We start from the raw sequence: 21,423 nt of genomic DNA on the forward strand, positions 1-21,423 counted from the left end.
CCTTAAGAATAAAGTAACGGTTCTCATGTTCGTGGGGAGTAGGGACACGTAGCGTGCTTTCTAAGGAGTCAAGTACACATTATGTGATTGATCTGACACAACATTCGGTATAACCTCCTGTCTTTGCCTCCAAGTAGCTGAGATTACAGGCATGCGCCACCACACCCAGCCCAGCTCAGTTGCCTCAGTTTCCCCACCTGTCTTCTTTCCGGGGCTGTGACTGTTCCAATGTTTCTGTGCAACACTCCATTCAAATTTTTAACCTCTTACCACATTTGTGTTTTCCCACAGATGGCATTGATTTGCCTGTGTGTTTAGATTTGTGTGGAATGTCATTATACCTTCATTCTGCAAACTCCCTTTTGAATTTGTTCTTGGTGCACGTGGGTGCATCTATTTCATACTGAAAATTCTTATATGAAGACTCACGTGTTTCTCACCATTCTGGCTTGGATTAAGACCACAAGGATAATTTGTATTATCCTTCAACGGTGCCAATTTATTTATTTCAGTAAACTTTATTTCTAGTCAGTAACTCTGATTTCTAGTGACTGAGTGAGAATTTCTACATTTTCTCAGAATTGGTGTTCAACCCACATGTGGAGTGTTCTTGTTGAGGTTTTGAGAAGTGACTGACCTTTAGCTGCCCCTCAGCCTTTCATGATGACGGTGTCAGGGCCGGGCTGAGCGGAGAGGGCCGAGGAGAAGATGGAGCTCAGAGCCTCTGTCTCATCATGGACCTTTGGATCTGTCTCTTCCTCTGGTGGTGCAGACAAGGCCAGGCCAGAGAAAATGCCCACTGCCCTGTTCCATTCACTCCATGAGACAGCTCTGGGTGAGGGTCAGGAGGTCAGCCCAGACTTGGGGTTCTCCCCTGTGTGGGGAGCCCAACAAAAGCTCCTGCTGATTTGTGGACCCAGGGGCCAGGGGAGGGATGATGGAGTGAGAAGAGCCAAGAGAGGAAAGTATTGAGTGGGCAGTGAGTCCCTCAGGATTTTGACTGCAGGACCTCGTAAGTTGGTGAAGGCAGAGACCTCAGAGCAAGACCTGGGCAGAGGACCAGAGGGTTTAGGATCACAGGCCCCTGAGTTCCAGCCCTGGGACCAAGGATGCTACAAGGATAGGCTCCCAGCCAGCCCCTTCAAGACCTGGATGCGCTGTCTGGATACTGTACCACATCTGGCACAGGGAGGGCAGTGTCCAGGACACCTGCCAGGTACAGCCCAATAACTGCTCATGGTCACACCTGAGAAAACCACCAGTAGCACGTGGTCAGGACCCTCACCCCAGCTCCTCAGGAAGGCATAGGACCATTTTCTATTTCTAGATCTGAGGTGTTCTGATAAACTGTAGAAATCTTGAGTTTAAAATCCTTCTAATGTAGATTCTAGTCCGTTTCCAAACTGAGCGAGTGTGCACAGGAGTTTTCAAATTATTCTGATCAGCTTGGAACCATGTCTTCAATGAGAAATAGTTTCTTTACTTCAAGGGATAAACTCAGAACGTTCTTCATATTTAAAAAGTTTTACCAGATGGGATTGCTTCTAAAAGGTGCAGAAAGAAATAGTGAATTTATTCTAAGAGAAACCTTATAGTATTTTCTAGTAGAAGCAATATCAAATTTTGTGGAATAATGAAAAATTGCCTCGTGATTGAACACTCCATGGTGTGACAGGGTTCCCTCACAACCTGCAGTTTTGTTTCCCGCTTATGTATGTCATCATCCTCCAATTGTTACAAGTCTTGCTTTGAAGATGGAAGTTCTTCTGTGTCCTAATGTTAACACCATTGAGAGCCTCGACAATTGCAGTGTTTATCGTAAGACAAAAGACGTGGTCAGGCAGAGCCCTCTCTCCAACTTGAAAAACTACATTTCCTTGGTGCTTTAATGAGGCCATTTTAAAAGAGCGTGTTTCTGTAGAGGAGACGGGACACCTTGATATTTGGTGGACTTCATGATTCACTGTACTCTCCCATGGTGATCCAATGACTTCTGTGTGTCCTGCTTGAGCTGCTGTAAGAAAATGCCTCCGATGGGGCAGCTTAAGGAACAGATGTGCCCCTCACGGTTCTGGAGGCTGAGCACCCATAATTAAGGAACACACAGTTTCTATTACTGAGACAGAAACCAACTTGTTTCTTCTCACAATATTTCTTTGATATAAACCATCTTGCTCCCAGAGAGCTCGAACGATTATAGGAACAGCTGAATCAGAAAAACCCTAGTAAGTATTTTCCAAAGTCCCACAGGGTGGAGTTGGCTGGCAATGAGGTGCTGGGGTTCTTTCTCATGTTAAGAAAAGTTGTCTTAGAAGCACGATGCCAGTGATCCCACAACTAAAGGAAAGGCCATCAGCTGATCCTCCTCTCCCTGTCCCTGGTGGACCTGGAATGTAGTAGGAATTTAGTGTGCATTGAAGGAAGGAAGGAGTGAATGAGTGAATCCAGACCTTATTTACTTGGAATGTCACATATCTGCACTTTAGGAGAAAAATGACAGTGTGTGTCACACAAGAGTATTTCTCTCTTTGTTCCCAATAGGTGGTTTCCTGGGACACTGTGTCCCTACAAGGGGATTTATTTTCTCAACTTTGTTGAGATATAAATGACAAATTAAATTGTATATATTTAAGCTGTATAATGTGATGATTTAATGTATATACACGTTGTAAAATGATAACCACAATTAAGCTAGTTAATACACACATCATTTCATATAGTCCCATTGTGTGTGTGGTGTGTGGACATCCAAGAACTGCCTTCTTAGGAAATGTTAAGTATCCAGTGTGGTAATGTTTGCTTTCATCACCATGCTATGCATTGGAGCCCCAGAACACATCCAGCTTACTCCCCAAGCCTGATGCCTCAGACCACAGCCACCATGTCTCCTACTCTCTGATCTTACGGGATCAGTTTCCACATATAAGGGAGGCTGTGTGGCATTTGTCATTCTGTGCCTGGCTTGTCTCATACAACATATTACCCCCAGGCTCATTTTTGTTGTCACAAATGGCAGGATCCCATGTTTTTAAGGCTGAATAGTATTCCATTGTGGGTATGCACCACATTTTCTTTATCCCTTCATTCTTGGCTGTTGCAAATAATGTTTAGATGTGTGTGGTTTAAGACACACACGTGTGTGCTGCCATCCCTCACGCAGTGTGGTGATACCGAGTGAGGAAGCCAGATGCACACGTCACAGCAGCGTGGCATTACAGGAGAGTGTCTCTGTGCTGGCCACAGGTCTGTCTCACTTGGAATGCAGCCCAAAGGAGGAAGCTCACAGTGGTGCCCTGGAGCTGAAGTGCCTGGACTGAGTCTTTTGCTGGTGTGTGATCACATACGGTTTCCTCAGTTCCAGGGGCTCCAGTTGCAGAAATAGTAACTCAGCATGTTCCCATAGACAACTGTAAAGCAACCATGCTGGCTCTCATTTTTGGCTTCTTTGTGCGGAGATTATAATGGACTCATCCCTAACAGTCTGGACAGGTTTTGTTCCTGCCCCTGGGCTGCTGTGCTGTGCGCTGTGTCCCATCTGTCATCCCTTGTCCGTCACTTGCCTCACTCCCCCGTCCTGGCTTTGCAAAGCACATCATAAATGCCTAGAGCTTCTTTGTTCACTTGAAAACCAATGCAAGCCACTATTTAGCCTGCAGTGTCTCTTGAGGTAAAAGATGCATTTGCCTCACCTGTTCGTCTGGGCCCAGCTGCCTTCCCGCTTTTCTGTTCATGCAGTGCTGGCCTGGCCCACGTTTGCTTGCAGCTGGATGATGGTTGCCCAGGCTGTGTAGACACTGCTCGGTGCACATGGGTGAGTTCATATGTAAGGTGTTTGGGCACTTTCCTTCCACTGTTGGTTAAGAGCACATTGTACGTTTAGCTTTTATCACCACCTACGTTTCAATACCATTGGCAGCTGTTGTCGGAGGACATGAGACATTGATTGTTCTTGAATTAATACTGGTGACAGAAGCAGCCTCGGCACAGTTGAAGCAGGCAGAGACCTACGGTGAAGAAGAACCCAGTGCTAAGATTAATGGGAAGAGGCTGATTTTAAATGGGAGCTGAGCACAGGTCACAGGCTTACTATTTACCACCTTGGAAAATGAAGGCTGGTCATTTCCTTCTGGGGCTTTGTTCCTCACAGGCAAGAGGAGATGACAGCCACCGCAAGAGTTCTGCACAGTTTCCCATCCCACGTATAACACCTGCCTCATCTTACCACACCTTTGCTTCTTCCCTGTGTGTGATGCCAGAGGCTGAAGTTTAGAAATAATGTGTACACAATGCTGCTTTGGACGTATCTGTTAAGAATTACTCAAGTTTAAAGTAAGAAGTCGTATCTACACTTTGCATTCACTGTCTGAAAATGAATTGTAATCTGAATTCTTTTTTCCTAAACTTTTTTAAAGCACAGAACTGTTACACTTCGCAGACAGCCTGTGGGCGGCCTGGGCCTGAGTATCAAGGTATGAATGAATTCTGTTTCCGTCCTCTTCCTTTTCGAGAATGTCTCAGCCTCAGTCCTCACTCCTGATGGCTCTGTCTTCCAGGGAGGAGCTGAGCACAGCATTCCTGTCGTCATCTCCAAAATATTCAAAGACCAAGCAGGTAAGCACTGCCACGTGGCATGCGTGTGCAACACGACTGTGTGCAAGGTACAGATTACCCTAAGTGATAAACGGTAGCTTCATTATTTAAATGGCCATTTGAGTTTTGTAGCTGTGTATTAGTTCAAAGGACATTTTCTCAGCCCTGGTATGCGCTGCCTTTTCCATTTCTGCTGCTCCTTCAAGCCTTAAGAGAGAGACTAATTCCCTGTCTGATGTGCTGAGTTAACCCCCAAGGAACTGATGACTTGGGGTTTGAACACTGAGTTTCTTCAGATATGTTAAGATTTGAGGAGAAGTAGATACAGAACTCGGTGGTGTTCACTGAAGTCTCTGATATGGAAGTCTGTGAACAGCAGAGGTTGACAAACTTACCACAGACTCACAGCCCCCACTCAAGAGTGGACCCAGGTCCAACATCCTGGAGCCAGCATTACCTTAACCGCCACCCCAGTCTACCAGCAGCACTCACTCCTGGCTGAGAGGTTGGGACTTCCAGCCACATATCCCAGAGGTAAGCAGTTGGTTTTCTACCAACACAGGGGTTTCTGATGTAGTGACGTCACTTTGTTAGATGGCACGGGACCCTCGGCTGCTAGGAACTGCAGCTTTCCCTGGCCCCCTCATCTGCACCTGGTCCACCCTGACCCCTGCTTTGTCAGCCCAGCCCCTCCACCCAGCCCCCTGTGGGTTTTCAGTCAGGTGACTTACCCTGCAGACGGGGGTGGTGGGGATTAAAGACCATCCTAACTGAAGTTGAAGCCTGAACTGAAAAAGGAAGTAGATGGAGGGTCCTGTGGGGGCACCAGGAGGCAGAGCCAGCTCAGAGAGCCCCTGAAAGTCAAATTGGGATGCTGAGCAGGTGTGACCAGCCCAGCACTGACCCCCGACACAGGGCACTGTCTCCTCCTCCACTGAAAATATGCAGGTTTGAACTGAAGAGTGGTGAATAGGCTCCTGTTTCTTCTTAAAACTTTCTTACTTATTTCATCTGATTTTACCCAAACCATGAGAACTTGCAAATAGAGAGCACTGTCACTGCAATCAGCCATTACTGAGGACAGGAGGCCCTGGGTGACACCTTGAATGTCCAGCTTGGTGAAGGCTGAGTGCCAATGAGAGCTATCCTGCCCCACGACATAGTTACAGGAGACACACAGCCCTGGGATGCAGTGGTGGGTCCAGTGGGAGGGGAAGTTGCAGATGAGCTGTGGATCTCATGGATGCTTTGAACACATTCCTGGGAAAAAGAGATTTCCACAAAATGACGTGCCATGAAATTCAAATCTATGTGAAGATTTGTTTTCACCACAGGACATTTAGGAGTCAGTGCAGCAAAACACTTCTCCCCTTCTGAGCAAGGTTGCAAAACCTGCTTGCAGCAGACAAGATTATGTTTACTCAGGTCTCAAGGACCATGAACCATGTCCACCAGAGGCAGGAGGGGCTCTTGCTGAAGAGACCTGCACCATCATCATCTATAGGTCAGGAAAGAAAGCAGGGCAAGACACTCTGTAGTGTGCTTTTTCTGCAAACACCAAGGAATTTCATTTTATAAGAAAACACAGGTTCAGTTATAGCCACAGATAGCAGGAAATGGGAAAGGGCTATCAGATCTCAGAATCAGATGATCATTCTTTGAGAGGTTTTTCCAAGCATTTCAAAATGAGCATTGTGTTTACATCGAGCTAAAGCATTCCTGTTGTATATCACGCCTAATTGTGGAGCTGGCAAGCTTTCCAGAAGCTACGGGCAGCATGCACTTAAAGCAAAAACTCAACGAGCAAGAAATAGATCAATTCCCTTTTGCAATAGCTGTGTTTAATTATTGCAAGCCATCTGGTTAGCTGATTAATAATTGAAGGGGTAATTGCTCAAATGCATTTCTGAATCTATAAGTAATCTTTGTGAAGATCCTCAATTCTTTTTCATTAGCGTATTTGTTTGAATTTGTGGATATGAACATGTCTCAGAAAAAGAGAACAAGGCAGTAAGATTAACCCGCACACAAAAGCAGAAGATGTGGTGCTGAATTCAGAAGGAAAACCTGTTTGATCTGTTGAATGGGACACGGGTCCAGTGGGCCATGCACAGGACAAGTTGAATGAGGAAATGGGACTGCAGTTTTCAGAAAATTATTCTGGGGGAGCCTGAACCACCCCCCCCATGTCTGGGCCACCATGGTTGGGTGGACGTGATCAGGGGACATGGGTTTCAGTGGATTCCAAACTGAGCTTTTGGGGAAGTGGGGACATAGAATACAATGCTATAGAAGGAGGCACACGAGCAACCCCAATCCTGTGAGACTCAAGGTGAAGGCTGCATGTCCTCCCATGACCTTCCAACCTTACCGTCTGTCACTCCTGTGAACATGGAGACCAAAATGCCTGCCTCTCAGCCCTGCTGCCCACCTCACCCTGCCCTTCATGGGTCCCTAGGTCCCCACCGTTCCTGCAGGACCTCTCAGTGTTGCTTCCAGGGCCAGTGCACTTGAAAAGCACCTTTCCTCTCCTTCTCTCTCTTCTCCATATATGCACCCACTTTACCAAAAATCCTTTGCAGTGTCTGCACAAAACGCCTAAAGGAAACATGGGCATTTAGCAATGGGGCTTGGTCTCACCTGTCTCCTCTCTTTAGTGTGCAGAAAGGCTATTGTTTTAGGTGAAGGAGGGTGGGCTTGCCTGTGTGAAGTGGATCCTAGAGAGAGTGTGGGACTCAGTGTGCCAGTTCCCAGCAAAATCCAGGAGCCCTGGAGAATGGGGTTTGATGCAGCAGGTACACACCCACTACCCAGAGTGAAAGCATCAAGCACAGAGCCACTGTCTGGGCAGGAAGGAGTGGGGCAGATGTTCTTCACCATTCCTTACCCCAGCCTTCCCTGTGAATGGCTGCACTCTCAGACAAAGAAGAACACTGAGGCTGTGCGTGAAGCAGGGAGCTTCTCTGGGGGGCAGGCTGAGCTTCCCAGCCTGCATTTAGGAATAAGGCAGATGTGACCTGTTAGATGAAAGCAGAATATAATTCCATTAGAGCTCTTGGGTTTGCCCAGCCTTATTCAACAAATGATCCAGGGGTGAACCACTGCCTTGGGCTTCCAGGGAGCAGGGCAGATGCTGGGCACCACAGAGCCCATAGACAGCTGGAGGGACAGGCAACAGGCACGTCCGAAACACACTCTCAGAGGACAGCCTCTGCTGGATTGGGTATGTTGGGGAATGGAGAGTGATAAAAGATTGCTGTTGTGTTTGACTTCATGAGTAAGAGGGTTCATTTGAAATCTTTGCAAAAGTAGAGCAGTAAGGTTCATTTTGCATTTTTAAAACACCATGTGGTTGTGGTAAGGAGAGGACACTTTAAAAAGTTTGGGAGAGACAGAATGCTTTCCCATATACAGAGGGACAGTGCCACACCGTCCAGTAAGCTGGTGAACTTGGGGATGAGCCACCAGCCCTGTACATCCTTTGCAGGTGAAGTGCCAGGCCCTACAGAGGTATGCTCTGCTGAGAGAGAGAGAGAGAGAGAGAGAGAGAGGGCTCCTGAGAGTCACACAAGTTCCTGTTTCGTGTGAATCAGGATGTGTTTAAAGAAATGATCAGATTCTGCAGAGTTAGGTGAACAGCCTGGTGGGGAGACTCCAGAGAACCCCTGTTCCATGTCAGGTCCACGAGTGAGGCAAGGAATGGGGTCAGAGGAAGATGTCAGAGTCGGAGAATTTCTTACAAAGAGGCATTGAAATTAAACCAATGGAACCGAGGTGGCTGCCTAAGGATCGTGTGGATGGAGATGTCTGACTGGATTTTGGAGAGGAGAATGCTATGGAAAGCCTGACAGAGGAACTGGGGAGTGTGGACATGAGGGCTCAGTGGGCCAGCTCTGCTCACAGTGCTCTGTCCTTCAGCTGTGATAGGCATTCATGACTCCTGTACCCAGCATGACTTGACTGATATCCTGACAGAACTCTGCATAGGATTCCATGCACTGTGAGCCTCTTCCCAGGAGCCTGGGCAGAGGTCCCCTCCAAGGTCCAGGGTCTCAGGGAACCACCCCACAGAGAGGCAGAGGCCAGGGGCCCAGAGGGTTCTGAGAACCTCCCAGAGCAGACACAGATTCCAGCACCTGTGCCTGGCATTTATTTAATATCTGGTGAGCTTTTAACATCATGATGGAGAGCTGTGGGGTTTTTTTCTTGATGAGAAACATCAGTATCACATTTTTAGTAAAAATCTTTTTTAAAAAATTGGGGGGCGGACATTAAATCTTGATCACAAATCTCAGTTCCTTCCATTCCTTACGCATTTCAAATCAAGATTAAAAATTTCTATACTGATTCAATTAGACAATACATCCATGAGCACCATGATTACGGTTCTGTCCTTCCTTCCTTCCTCCCTCCCTTTCACCCTTCCTGCCCCCTTCCCTCTTCCCTGTGTTCTTCCCTCCCTGCCTCCCTCTTTATTCCCTCCCTGCCTCCCTCTTTATTCCCTCCCTGCCTCCCTCTTTATTCCCTCCCTGCCTCCCTCCCTCCCTCCCCCTTTCCTCCCTCCCATTAAGAAGCATTTACAGGGCACTATGGTGAGTACTGTCCATGGTGCTGAAAATCAAGAAAAGACTAATTTCTGCTTTCATAAAACGCACATTGTAGTGGGAGAAGAGAGAAAGTAAGCACAGATATGAATTACATCATGACATGTCAGGTGTGGTTATAGTCAAATTTTAGCTGGCACTTCTGTGTCCAAACATCAATTTCATGGCCTCTAACTGCCCTGTGGACAAGGACTGCTTTGATCACCCCGTTGATCCCCATGGAGGACAAGGAGGAACGGACATGTGGGAGAGACCCCTCAAGGACATGCAACAGGAAAAGGGTAAGGCCAGGTTTCCCCCCAGACCTTTCCCTGAGTCATTCTTCAGTGTCCCTTTAAACTTTGCAGGAACTGAATGCTAGAACACCTCTGTCCCTTCCTTACTTTTGAAGGTTCTGTGGGTTTAGGCTCTGCCTGTGCTGCTGTTGCCTAAGGATGAGGAATGGCAGCTTGACAGCTCCTTGGAGTCCTAATAAAAAGGGGGGAAGCTGCATTCCAGACCCCCTTGATTACAAGGTCAGGATGCAAGGTCCAATGCACTGATTACCCACTATGCATTATTTAACTGGCATAGGATTTGATTGGTGATCTCAGGTTAATTTAAAAACACATCATTTGTATCAAGCTTTTTTACAGTTAAACTTCATTAAGCTAAGAGACTTAATATGCATGTGTTCCCCTAAGTTTTGAGGTTTTGCATGTAGGCACATTCAGGAAGAGAAATCGGAAAAGGAAAGACTCTTACTAGTGGAGTCTGAGCCCATCATTTGGCCGTCTCTTAGTATCTGGCTCTGATGTGCAGCTCTGTGAAAGCCCTGGTTCCGTCCAACCAGGAATGTGCTTGGTTGTGAAGTACACTCAATCTTCAGCAGCTTGGATAAATGAGGGTGGTCTCTGGATTAGGAGGACAACTGATGTCTTGTGGGCAGTGTTCTCACATCCTCAGCTGTGGGGTTTCATCCCCAGCGTTTGATTCATACTTGTAGTAGGGCAGCTACATCACAGGATGTAGGGTGGGTGTCCCAGGCTCCTTAGCCTGGAGCCTAAGCAGGTTCAAGGGGAAAGTTGTGATAAGAGTTGAAAATTCTCTCTCTCTCTCTCTCTTTCTCCCTCCCTCCCTCCCTCCTTCCTTATCCTCTATCTGTCCATCTGTGTGTCTTCCTACCTACCTGCCACCTATCTATCCAGTAGTTGCAATGTTTGTGTTAGTGTTTCTGGGTAGGGGACAGATGTATGCATTTTAGCCTGTTCTGCATCCACACACACACACACACACACACACACACACACATGTATCTAAAATATGTTTTTTAAAGATGGTTTCAAGCATATGATAATAAAGTGAAAGAAGAAATGTCCTAGGTTGAAGGAAGATCCCATATCTCTTTACCTGAGGTGTGGGGTAAATTGACCTTGCCTGTTATTTTTCATGACAGGTGTACTGGGCTCTCCCACAGGTGTAAGTGAGCTCCACAGGTCAGGACGGACAACTGGAGTGGACATGGGCCAGACACACAGAGGCCGGGCTGGGTGATGAACAGCAACTGTGGGGAGGTCATTTACTCTACACAGCTTCAGCGTCCTCGCTGTGAAAGGGGATCTAGGGTTGGATAACTCAGTGTTTCCCTTCAGTGACGGCCTCTGAGGTGCCCATAGTCAGGGAAGCTGTGGCCTGGGTCTCAGGTCCTCCCACAGGCACTAGGAAGCACTAGTCTTTTACCTGGTGGATTCTCTTTGAAAACCTGGGAGTGGGTAGTGTGGAACAGTCTTGCTTCTCAGCAGCTTCCTTCCCTGGTCTGCTCCAAGGAGGGCTGTGCCCCGTACAGGCCGTTCGTCTCTCTTTTCTATGGAATTCCAGCACAGGCTTTGTGGGCATGGCCTCCTTGAGGCTCTAAGTGGCTGACTAGACTGAGAAATGGAGGGTGGAGCAGAGCACCTATCTCTATCAACAATTGTGCGTTGTTTATTTCCCGTTCCTGGCACTGCCTCTGAGAAGAGTGGTCTCAGATCAGTTGTGTGACAGTGAGCAGTTACTCAGAACAGAAAAGGGAACAAGTTGGTTTCATCCAATGATGTAAAGTTAAGTCTTTTTTGTGGTACTGGGGCTTGAACTCAGGGCCTCATGCTTGCGAGGCAGGTGCTCTACCACTTGAGCCACTCCCCAGCCATGTTTTGTGATGGGTATTTTTGAGATAAGGTCTAATGAGCTGTGTGCCAATGGCTGGCTTCAAAATGTGATCCTCCTGCTCTCTGCTTCCTGAGTAGCTAGGATTACAGGCGTGAGCCACGGTGCTGAGCTGTAATGTTAAGGCTTGTCGTGCTGTTGAAGGATGTGAACACAGCTGGCCTCAGTGTGAGTGTTGGCTGAGGATGAAGTCAAGCTTAGCCTTATGGACGTTCAAACTCTCAGATGTTGTGTCCTTTTTCATTCACTGCCCTGGTGAGGCACCTGGCATGCACCTGTGAGGCCCTTCTTCTCAGGACTCCAGCATGGATGCTCCACATGCCTGCAAGTACACCTGGACAGCCTTGCCAGTCACCGAGAACTCCATTCACAAACCCAAGTCCAGAAGTGGCAGGAGGATTTAACTCCATCTGTAAAGGTCACTACACACATTGTATTGGAATCAGATTACAGTTTTATGAACACAGTTTTAATATTGAACATGCATGGTTACTGTTTATGTCACCTTCCTTGGACTTAATTCTGCCATATGACCCTGCTGTCCTCTTGCCCAGAGATGGACAGAGACCCTCCATTGCTACAACAATGGCAGTATTGGAGCTAGATATCTGATCCAGCCTCACATCATTGGTGCCACCAGTCCCTTTATGAAGGGACCCTTTCCTGCAGCCTCTTTTCTGGTGCATGTTAAGAACACCCCAAACTTCATTCTCACACGGAACTCTCCCATTGCCCCTCCTAATTCACATCCTGATTACACTCAAACCCGAGTCCCAAGCAGCGCATCTCTCTCTCTATAATACTTAGTTGACAATTGAAAAATGGGCCACACAGAGAGAGATGCCATTAAGGCACTCGTGTTTTCTTAATGACATTGCATGGTGACTTCATTCATCTTGGTAACTTGCTATTAGTGACACCTGTTATTCTTCCTCAGTAATTCAGTAAAACCCATTGATATTTCTAAATCATATTTCTAGTATGGCCCAATCTTAGGACCCCAAACAAACTGTACACAGCACATGTATGTAAATGGAGAAATGAGGCCTGTTGAACTGTTCCAGGAATGGTGGAGGGAGTCAATTCAAGGATGATGTATTTGATGTAATGTAAGGACTTTTGCAAATGCCACAATTACCCCCACCCAGCACAACCATTGAAAAAGCAAAGACTGAGTGAATATAAGGCAACCAGACTTGAGAGAAGTGGTCATCAGAGTCCCAACACTTTATGTTGGCATTTTGTCATTTGAAGAGACCTTCCATTCCGACCCAGCGTTTGTGAGAACTGTGGTGTGAACACAGCATGCAGGGTTTTGCACATTTTCTAGGTCACGAAATGAATGGGAATAATAGCTGATCCAGTTTTGCACAGTTATTCAAGGGCAATTTCATAAAATTAGATTTTTGTCTCAAAATCTAGCTCTTCCAATGCAGCAGTAGGGAGAGATACAGCACCTCATTATGTGATACCATCTACTCATAGCCACAGTCAATGCAACTAACTCAGGCAGATTAAAATAAGATAAAATTATGCTTCAGGAAGAACTTGGGGATAGCCAGGCATGGTGGGGCATGGCTACAATCCTAGCTACTCATGAGGCAGAGGCAGGAGGATTGCAAATTCAAGGCCAGCCTGAGCAAAGGTAGCAAGGAAATCCTGTCTTAAAAACAAAAATAAAAAAGGGGGCTGGTGCATGGCTTAAGGGGTAAAGCACTTGCCTAGCATGCAGGGGACCCTGGGTTCAGTCCCATACCCTGTAGCTGATTTGATGCCTGCATCCAGGAGACAAAAGGACAGTTCGAAAATACTCAGAGAGAAGAGAAGAGGGAAGGAGAGAAGGAGGCCTTCTCCCATAAAGAGCAGGGGAAAGAACTAGAATCACCATCCTTCACCCATCCTCGTGATGTGGTTTTTCATTGTGAGGTGTGCAAAGGCTCAGGTAGTGATGGGATGGGCTCTTGCAGACACTGGCTGAATGGCAGCTCTGTGACGAGTCAGAAATGGGCCACACTGTGTTGTTCTCACAAAACAGCCATTGCTACATTACACTGAGGGAGAAAGAAAAGGACAGCCAACCCAGGTCCAGAAGCTCCGCCAGGCTCCCCGTGCAGCCCCTCCCATGGAGTGGGTTCTGTCCCACTCGCCCTGCCCCTTCAGCGTGGCCTTGACACCTGTGAACACAGGGAAATGGAACTTCCTGGCCTGCCTCACCTGGACTCTGAGCTTTGCAGGGAGTCTGGGGCAGGAGACAGCGGTGGCCAGGGACCCTAAGCCCCAATCTGTTTCCTTCAGAATCACCCCCCAGGTATTGGCACTTTCCTGCCACAACATTACCTCTTTCATGCCCTTGCACCAGATTTGTGGTTAGTTTCTTTTCCTGATCTTCCTATTTCATGTATTTTGCTGAATTCAGTGTTAGGCCTTTGCCTTTACTACTTGTATTTCTCTGCCCTTCTAAATGCTAACTTTACGTCTTTATTAAACATGAAGCTCTCTGTGACCCTGTCTGTGATGTGCCTGGAGGTCACATGACAGGTCACATCCCACATCAGAGATCCAGGGGCCTGAACTGCCTCTTTGTAGGACCTGGGTCTTTCACGAAGCTGTCAAAGCTTAGCCTACAGAAAATGATCCCTGCACAAAGCAGACGACGAGAGAGGGAGGAAGGACATACAAAACAATCAGGGGGCAGTGACACAATGGAGCAGCAAGCCCTTACCTGCCAACCACAATGATGGATGTAAATTAGTTAAATTCTCCAGTCAAGAGGAATAGACTGACTGGATAAATGAAAAATGAAGTCAGATTATTGTCTACAAGACATCCATTTCAGCATTAAAAGAGGAGGTATAAAAGATGTTCCATTCAATCAGGAACCAAAAGAAAGCAGTGTGCCCACAGTTGTTGCTGATGAAATGGACCTGACATCCAATAACAATGATGAGAGTCTAAGAAGATCACTGTCTATTGACAGAGGTCCACCTTATCAAGAAAAAAACAATTGTGAGTATATATGCACCCAGCTCAGAGGCACCTAAACACAGAAGACCTATCAGTAGACACAAAGGGAAAACTAGACAGCAATGCAAAAGGGTAGGCACTTATGCACCACCTGTTCAGCAGTGCATAGATCAGCCAGGCGGAACATTCACACAGAAAAACTGGACTTGAATTTCACTTCAAGGGAAAACTCTCCTCCTAACAGCAGCGGAATAAACCTTCTTTTCTATCACTCATGGAGTGTGTGAGGGCACAAAACAATTCTTAACAGTTCAGGAATATCAAAATATGAAGTATCATTTCAGAGTACACAGGAATTAAAGTAGGAATTATAAATGAGCAATCTTGGAAAATTCACAAATATGTGTAAATTAAACAACATCCCTCTGAACAACCAATAGGTCAAAGATGACAGCAAAATGCAAATGAAAAAATTATCTTGAGCAAACAGTAGAAACACATGACACCAAAATGGGTGGGTTTCAGCCAAAACAGTGCTAAGAGGGAAGTTTCCAGCAACAAATGCCTACATTAAAAAGAAAACAAATCCCAAATAAACACCTTTGCATTATGCCTCAGGAAGCCAGAAAAAGTGCAAAATAAACGTCGCGTTTGCAGGAGGGAAATAGCAAAGATCAGAAGAGCAATAAATTCAGTAGAGGGCAGAAAACCATGAAAGTAAGCATTTAGTCTTACTGAAAAAAAATCGTCTAATTTGACAAACTCACAGCTGATGAGTAAAAAGACAGGGCTCAGGTTAATAAAATAAAAAACGGAACCATTTCAAAAGATGCCTAAGAAATAAAAGGGTCATGGGTTCTACCCTGAACAATTATGTGGAAGCAAATTGGAAAACAGGAAGTGGTGAAATTTCTAGAAAAATACAACCTGCCTTGATTCAATTTGGAAGAAATAGAAGGACTGGAACAATGTAAGGAGTAAGGAGATTAACAGGTATTACAAAACCTCCCACAGGAAAAGCACAAGACTAATTGGCTTCATGGCTGAATTCTCTCAAACATTCAAAGAAAACCAGTGCTTTCTGTGGGTTTTTTGTTTTGTTTCTCGCAGTTCTGGGGATCAAGCCCTGGGTCTTTCCCAAGCTAGGGAAGTGCTGACCCCCCACTGAGGACCTCCCAGACCAGGAGGGACTGTACTTGTAAACTCTTCAAAGTGGACGGCTGGGAGGTCACTGCCAGATATCACCTGACCATCACACGGAAAGAAAACCACAGGCCAATTTCTCGTATGAGCAGTGTGACGCAGATTCCCAGTATAATATCAGCAAACTGAGCTGAACAACACATCAAAAAGAGTTCCCATGATGACCAAGTGGGATCAGCAGAATCCCTGAAATGAAAGTCTGGTTTGATTCACGCAATTCACGTGACACGATGCATCAAGAAGGCAGACGAGCTCAACAGAGAGAACGATGAATCTTCAAGGAAAGATGCTGAAGAAGGTTGGAGGAAGTGACCTGTCCGGTGCTCATAGGTTGGAAGAACTTACAATGTGCAAGCATCCATACTACACATGGAGGTTTACCACAATCCCCGTGAAAATTCCACTGGCACCCTTCACAGAAATAGACCATCCTAAATTTGTATAGAACCACAGAAGACCTCTGCTACCCAACACAATTACGAGAACGAAAAGGGTGGAGGTGTCACGCTCCCTGACTTAAAATTTTTTTTTCTGTAGTACTGGGATTTGAACTCAGGGCCTACACCTTGAGTCACTCCACCAGCCTTTTTTTTTTTCTTGTGAAGGGTTTTTCAAGATAGAGTCTCATGAACTGTTTGCCCAGGCTGACTTCGAACCACAATCCTCCTGATCTCTGCCTCCTGAGTAGCTAGGATGACAGTCGTGAGTCACTGGCACCCGGCCTAAAATTTTATTTCAAAGCTACAGTGATAAAAACAGAGTTTGGTGGCCTAAAAACAGATACTCAGACTGGCAGAGACCAGAGGAAAGAGTCCAGAAGGAAATGCAAAATTCACACTAATTTTTGACAATGGAGAAAGGAGAGTGTCTTCCATACGCAGTGCTGGGGAAAATGAATTTAAACAGGCAAAAGCATGAAACTGACAGCTCTTGCACAAAATGCTATTTTGTAATGTAGAAAGTGAGTTAATTTAGTCAAACCACACGATCTTTATTTTCAAGTTAGTAGAGGTTTTGTTCCAGTATCACTTTATTTTTAAACATTTTTATTAGCATGTATCAGTTGTACAGGGGACGTCATTGTGACATTTCCACATGTGTCAATGTATCTTAGATGCATCCCCTCCACTCTCCCTCACCCCCTCATCTCTACTTAAAATAATTTCACCCAGATTCTTTGCTTTTGTTTTCATACTGTATGTAAAGCACACTGCCATATTCCCTTCCTTTACCCTCCCCTCCCCGCTAGTATCTACCTCTAACAGGGACCTGTTTTCATTTTTCAATGTATATTCCCTGTTGAAAAGGGATTTGTTGTGGTGTGTCACCCATGAATATATTGTCCTTTAAACAGATTGCTCTCCCTTACCCTTGCCCCCACCCTCCACTGGTCGGCAGCTTTTGGTGTGTTTTGTTGTGTCCTCCTCCCACACAGTGTGATGTATTTTGATATTGTTTATTCTCTGTTATTCTCTTTTCCTCTCCTTCCTCCTACTAGTCCCCTCAAACAGTCCCACTATTACAGACATGTTTATATAGATGTATAGATATTTATTGATAGATAGATATAATATGATCAAGCTTGTGTTTGTGCAAACACTTATCTTTTGTGTTTTCTTCTACATATGAGAGAAAACAGTGACCTTTGTCTCTCTGAACCCAGCTTACTTTCAGTAACATGATGATCTCCAGTTCCATCCATTAACCTGCAAACAGCATAATTTCATCCTTCTTTATGGCTGAATGATATTACTAAAATCAATCTACATGTTCAATGCAATCCTCATCAAAATTCCAGTGACAGTCTTCATAGAGACATAAAAACCAATCCTAAGTTCATGTGGAAACACGGAAGACCTCAAATAGCCAAAGTAATCTTGAGCAAAAAGAACAACACTGGAGGTATCACACTAACTGACTTCAAACTACACTACAGAGCTGTAGTATTAAAAACAGCATGGTACTGGCACAAAAACAGACATGAAGACCAGTGGAACAGAACAGAGGACCCGGATCTGAATCCACACAGCTATAGCCAATTAATTTCTGACAAAGGAGCCCAAAACATACAATGGAGAAAAGACAGCCTCTTCAACAAAATGGTGCTGGGAAAACTATATATCCATGTGTAGAGGTTTTTCTTTAAGTTGAGAGGAAGCGTGGAGATTTCTCCTTACCTTCTTGCCTCTGTTCCTTCTCCTCTCTTCCCACCTGCCCTCTCCCACCGGCTCTGCAGGAGAACTCCTGCCTCTGTGCCCCTCGGTACTTGTCTCTCCTGGGCGTGCAGGCTGCTGCTGCCTTGTAATATTTCTGTGCTACCCCACCTCTGGATGAAGCCCTTCCGACAATAAGTTTATTGGCCACACTTTAGATGGACATTCTGTCCTTTTTTTCTTGCAGATCTGCAGCCTTTCAGACAGCTTAACACTGCTTCATATCTGGTTTAATCTGTTTTTCAGTGCTCCCCAGGGCCTTGCACCGGCTTGGAAACTGCTCAATTGAAAAATGTTTTCTCTCTTAGAGCAAAAAGTGACTCCACAGCAGATCAGAGAGTAAAGTTCTCAACAAGAGGCAGTGAGGTCATGAGTAAGAAGGATGTGGTGTGGCGGGCAGGGTAGGATGAAGGTTGCAGATTTGCCTTTCTGTTAGGAATATTCTTTATTTCCCTATGAAGAATAATGAAACCATGACTATCTGTGTACTCTATGTCTCATTCTGTATTTTATAAAAATAAAGTGGCTTTTTAAAAAAACGAGCTAAAGATGTACAAACCTTTTTTACTGTGAGCGAGGTACCTTCATCAAGGTGAAAAGCATATACCATGGATCTGAATTTAGCCTTGCATTGTTGCAGGTTCGTGGCTTAAGGGTCATGTTTTTCACACAGATTACTTTTTCAGTGTTTGTGTTACAAATACTGGAACATGGGCACAAAAGGTGCAGCATGGGTGGAGGTAGGTGCAGTCTGCCTTCCCTGTGCTCTGAAACCCTTCCTTCTGTGTACGTGCAGCACACATTGCATCCCCACAGCCATTGCTGTGATGGCGTGAGGCATGAAGACCATGCAGGAGGCAGGACTCCTCCCTGGGTTTGATTTGAGGATAGGTCTGTGCTGGAGAGGGGCTGGGCTGGGGTTACTCTTTGCCTCCAAGGCCGATGGCCAGCAGACAGAAGGAAGGAGGAGGTTCAGTTTAACTATTTCACAGTCACTCTTAATCTCTGAAAAGTCTAGTTGATTTCTCAAAAATGAATGCTTGATGTGGGAACAGTTAGAAAATAATTCAGAGTATGGTCAGGAGATTTACTTAACCTATGTCCCACAGTGGAGGGTGAATAGCACAAGTTAGAACACATGCCTGGACCTGCCACGGTCAGAGGAAAATGCTGTCTTTCCACCTGTGTGTTTAAATTCCACAAAAAGCAAATCTGCCTTTCAGTTCAGTGTGGGAACTGTGTACCTGCACCTCCAGAAAGGGCCAGAAGTGAACCAAAGTGATAGTTACTGAGATAAGCAGTGATCTTGCTATTCATCCACCTGCTTCCTTAAGGGTTCTAACAAAGGATTTTCCAAGAAAACTGCACCCCTGGCTCTTGTTACTCAGCTCCTTTGCAGAACAGCCTTTGGCAAACACTTTGATATAACTCACTGACATCTCCCAAGACTTCATGGAGATGGAGTTGGAACCTGGACATCCTGCAAAAAGTGGGTTTGAGCTCATGGTCCATTATGGTAGCTGTTTCATTTATGCATGGGTCCACATCAATGTCTAGAGTTCTTCCCAGGGAAATATTTCTCCTGTAGTAAAAGGACATCAAACTTGGAGTGAATGCTGGGGATTACAGCTTCCCTCCCAGCTGCCCAATCATCCTGCTGATGGAAAAGCCAAGTCTGTGACTGCATTAGATAAGCCTTCTGTGTATTATTTGTCACTCTAATGTCTTCATAAGTTAGCAGTGTCACTACTGTGTGCATGTTACTTAGGTCATTCTGCCTCTAAGCCTTGTGGAGGGGCTGCAAACCTTGTGTGAGGAGATGGAGATGAAGGTGGGGTCTTCAGGCACAGTGAAATGGACCCTGGAGTCCTGTACAGCTCACGGGCCAGGTTTACGAAGACTGGGTGGGGGCCCCTGGTCATTGTCAAGAGCATCCCTGCACATATCTCCCCTGTACTTTATCACATGGCCTCTTCACATCATTAATGTTTAATTTCTTGGAAGTGGGTACCATTTGGGGCTATTCTCTCACATTTGTGTGGAACAAGACTACTTACTATTTGCGGATCCAGGAGTAGAGTCAAAGGTGGAAACCCATGCATCTCGAGCCCTTGGCCAGGACAAGTGTGTGACTTAGTGAGCTCTGTGATCTTAGATGGCATGGGCAGGGCACAGTCCCTAGATCTGTCAGGCTCTGTGGACCCCTTGCAGTCTCCTGAGTAGACAGTCATAGGACCCCAGAGGACATCCCAGATCAAAGAGGAAGTCTCTGGGGGCCATTTGTTCAATAGGCTATATGAATTTTGGCATAATTGTGTTTTTACATATTCTGAGAATAAAATCACAACATAAAAAGAGCAACACATTTCTCAAATACAACTCAAGCATAGTACTAATTGATTTGTTAAAAAGAGGAAGCTTACTTTTTCCTTTTGGATGAATGAAATTTTGCACAACGAAGTCATCTTAAGAAAAGTCTGTTAGCATTTCCCTTTGTGTACTCAAGTTCTCAAGAGTTGGGCTCATGAGGTCTCCATGTAAATTGAGTCTTCTCTCCTTTAACAAACCCTGGCCCCAAGAATGCCCAACATTTTACCATTTTACTTCACTAAAAGCATGGTTCTAGGGACATGAGTTTTGGAGTTGTCTGAGAAAGTCTGGTGCTCAAGTCACAGAGCATGTATTGTCTTTCTGTTTCATATTCTGAATTTATTTACATTTGTTTTTTTTGGAGCAGAGTCTCACTGTACATCCCAGGCTGGTGGGCCTTGAACTAGCAATCCTCCTGCCTCAACTTCCTGAGTGCTAGGATCACTAATGGGCACCACGATGCCTGGCTTCACAAAGCATTTTTTTTAAGACAAGTTCTCACTGTATAGCCCAGGCTGGCCTGGAACTTGCTATGCAGTCCAGGTTTGCCTCAAACTCACGCTCCAACTCCCTCTCCCTGGGCCTCCCAAGTGCTGGATTACATGTGTGCACTGCCACACCCAGCTTCACAGAGCATGCATTTCTTCCCAGAAGCGTGATACAAACTTACCTCATTCACCTCCGTAAGCATGTGTGGTCAGCGTGTTTGGTCCAGTGTTGGAGTTAGGTTCTCTGTGTTGGAGCGAGGTTTCTTGTGGCTGTCTACCGGTCAGTCATCTCTGGGACTCGAGTTCCAGGAAGCCTGTCTGAAGTCAGGAATCTACACGGGGATTCCCTTTCAGAGCCCCCATTTGGTACATGTGGAAGCTTTCAGCAGTACCATTATAATTCTTCTACATTTCTGACTAAATATTGTTTAAAATCTATTTAATGGCTTTCTTTGTTTTATCAGGTAACACAAAGTAAAATAAGTCCAACATTAACACAAGCATTAGGGGTTCCAGCATAGGCAATGAGATACAGCTTTGCACCATGTTCTAAGAAGGTCCCACCAGTAAGTGCAGCTCTAAGACCATATAAACACTGGGCTGAATTATTTATTGGTTTGTTGATTGATTGACTTGCTGTACTGGGGTCTGAACTCAGGGCCTCAAGGTTGCTAGACAAGCTTTGTACCATCTGAGCCATGCCCACAGCTCTTTTTGCTTCTGGTTTGTTTTTCATACAGGGACTCAAGCTATTGCCTGGCCAGCTTCAGACTACAGTCCTCCTACCTTGGCCTCCTGAGTAGCTGG

At 45.7% G+C, this 21,423-nt stretch overlaps 1 protein-coding gene across 7 annotated transcripts in view; it reads left to right on the forward strand.

The window, feature by feature from the left end:
* Window positions 1-21,423, forward strand: part of Sntg2 (syntrophin gamma 2) — a 226,846-nt gene that overhangs the window by 70,449 nt on the left and 134,974 nt on the right. For 6 of the 7 annotated variants that reach the window (XM_074049063.1, XM_074049064.1, XM_074049066.1 and 3 more), the window contains exons 3-4: window positions 4,413-4,469; window positions 4,554-4,611. In XM_074049063.1, the coding sequence (XP_073905164.1) occupies window positions 4,413-4,469; window positions 4,554-4,611 (115 nt within the window). The remainder of the gene's footprint in view (window positions 1-4,412; window positions 4,470-4,553; window positions 4,612-21,423) is intronic. The other variant, XM_074049065.1, reaches the window with a different exon arrangement.

The sequence above is a fragment of the Castor canadensis genome, chromosome 12, assembly GCF_047511655.1.
Source record: "Castor canadensis chromosome 12, mCasCan1.hap1v2, whole genome shotgun sequence".
Classification (NCBI taxonomy): domain Eukaryota; kingdom Metazoa; phylum Chordata; class Mammalia; order Rodentia; family Castoridae; genus Castor; species Castor canadensis.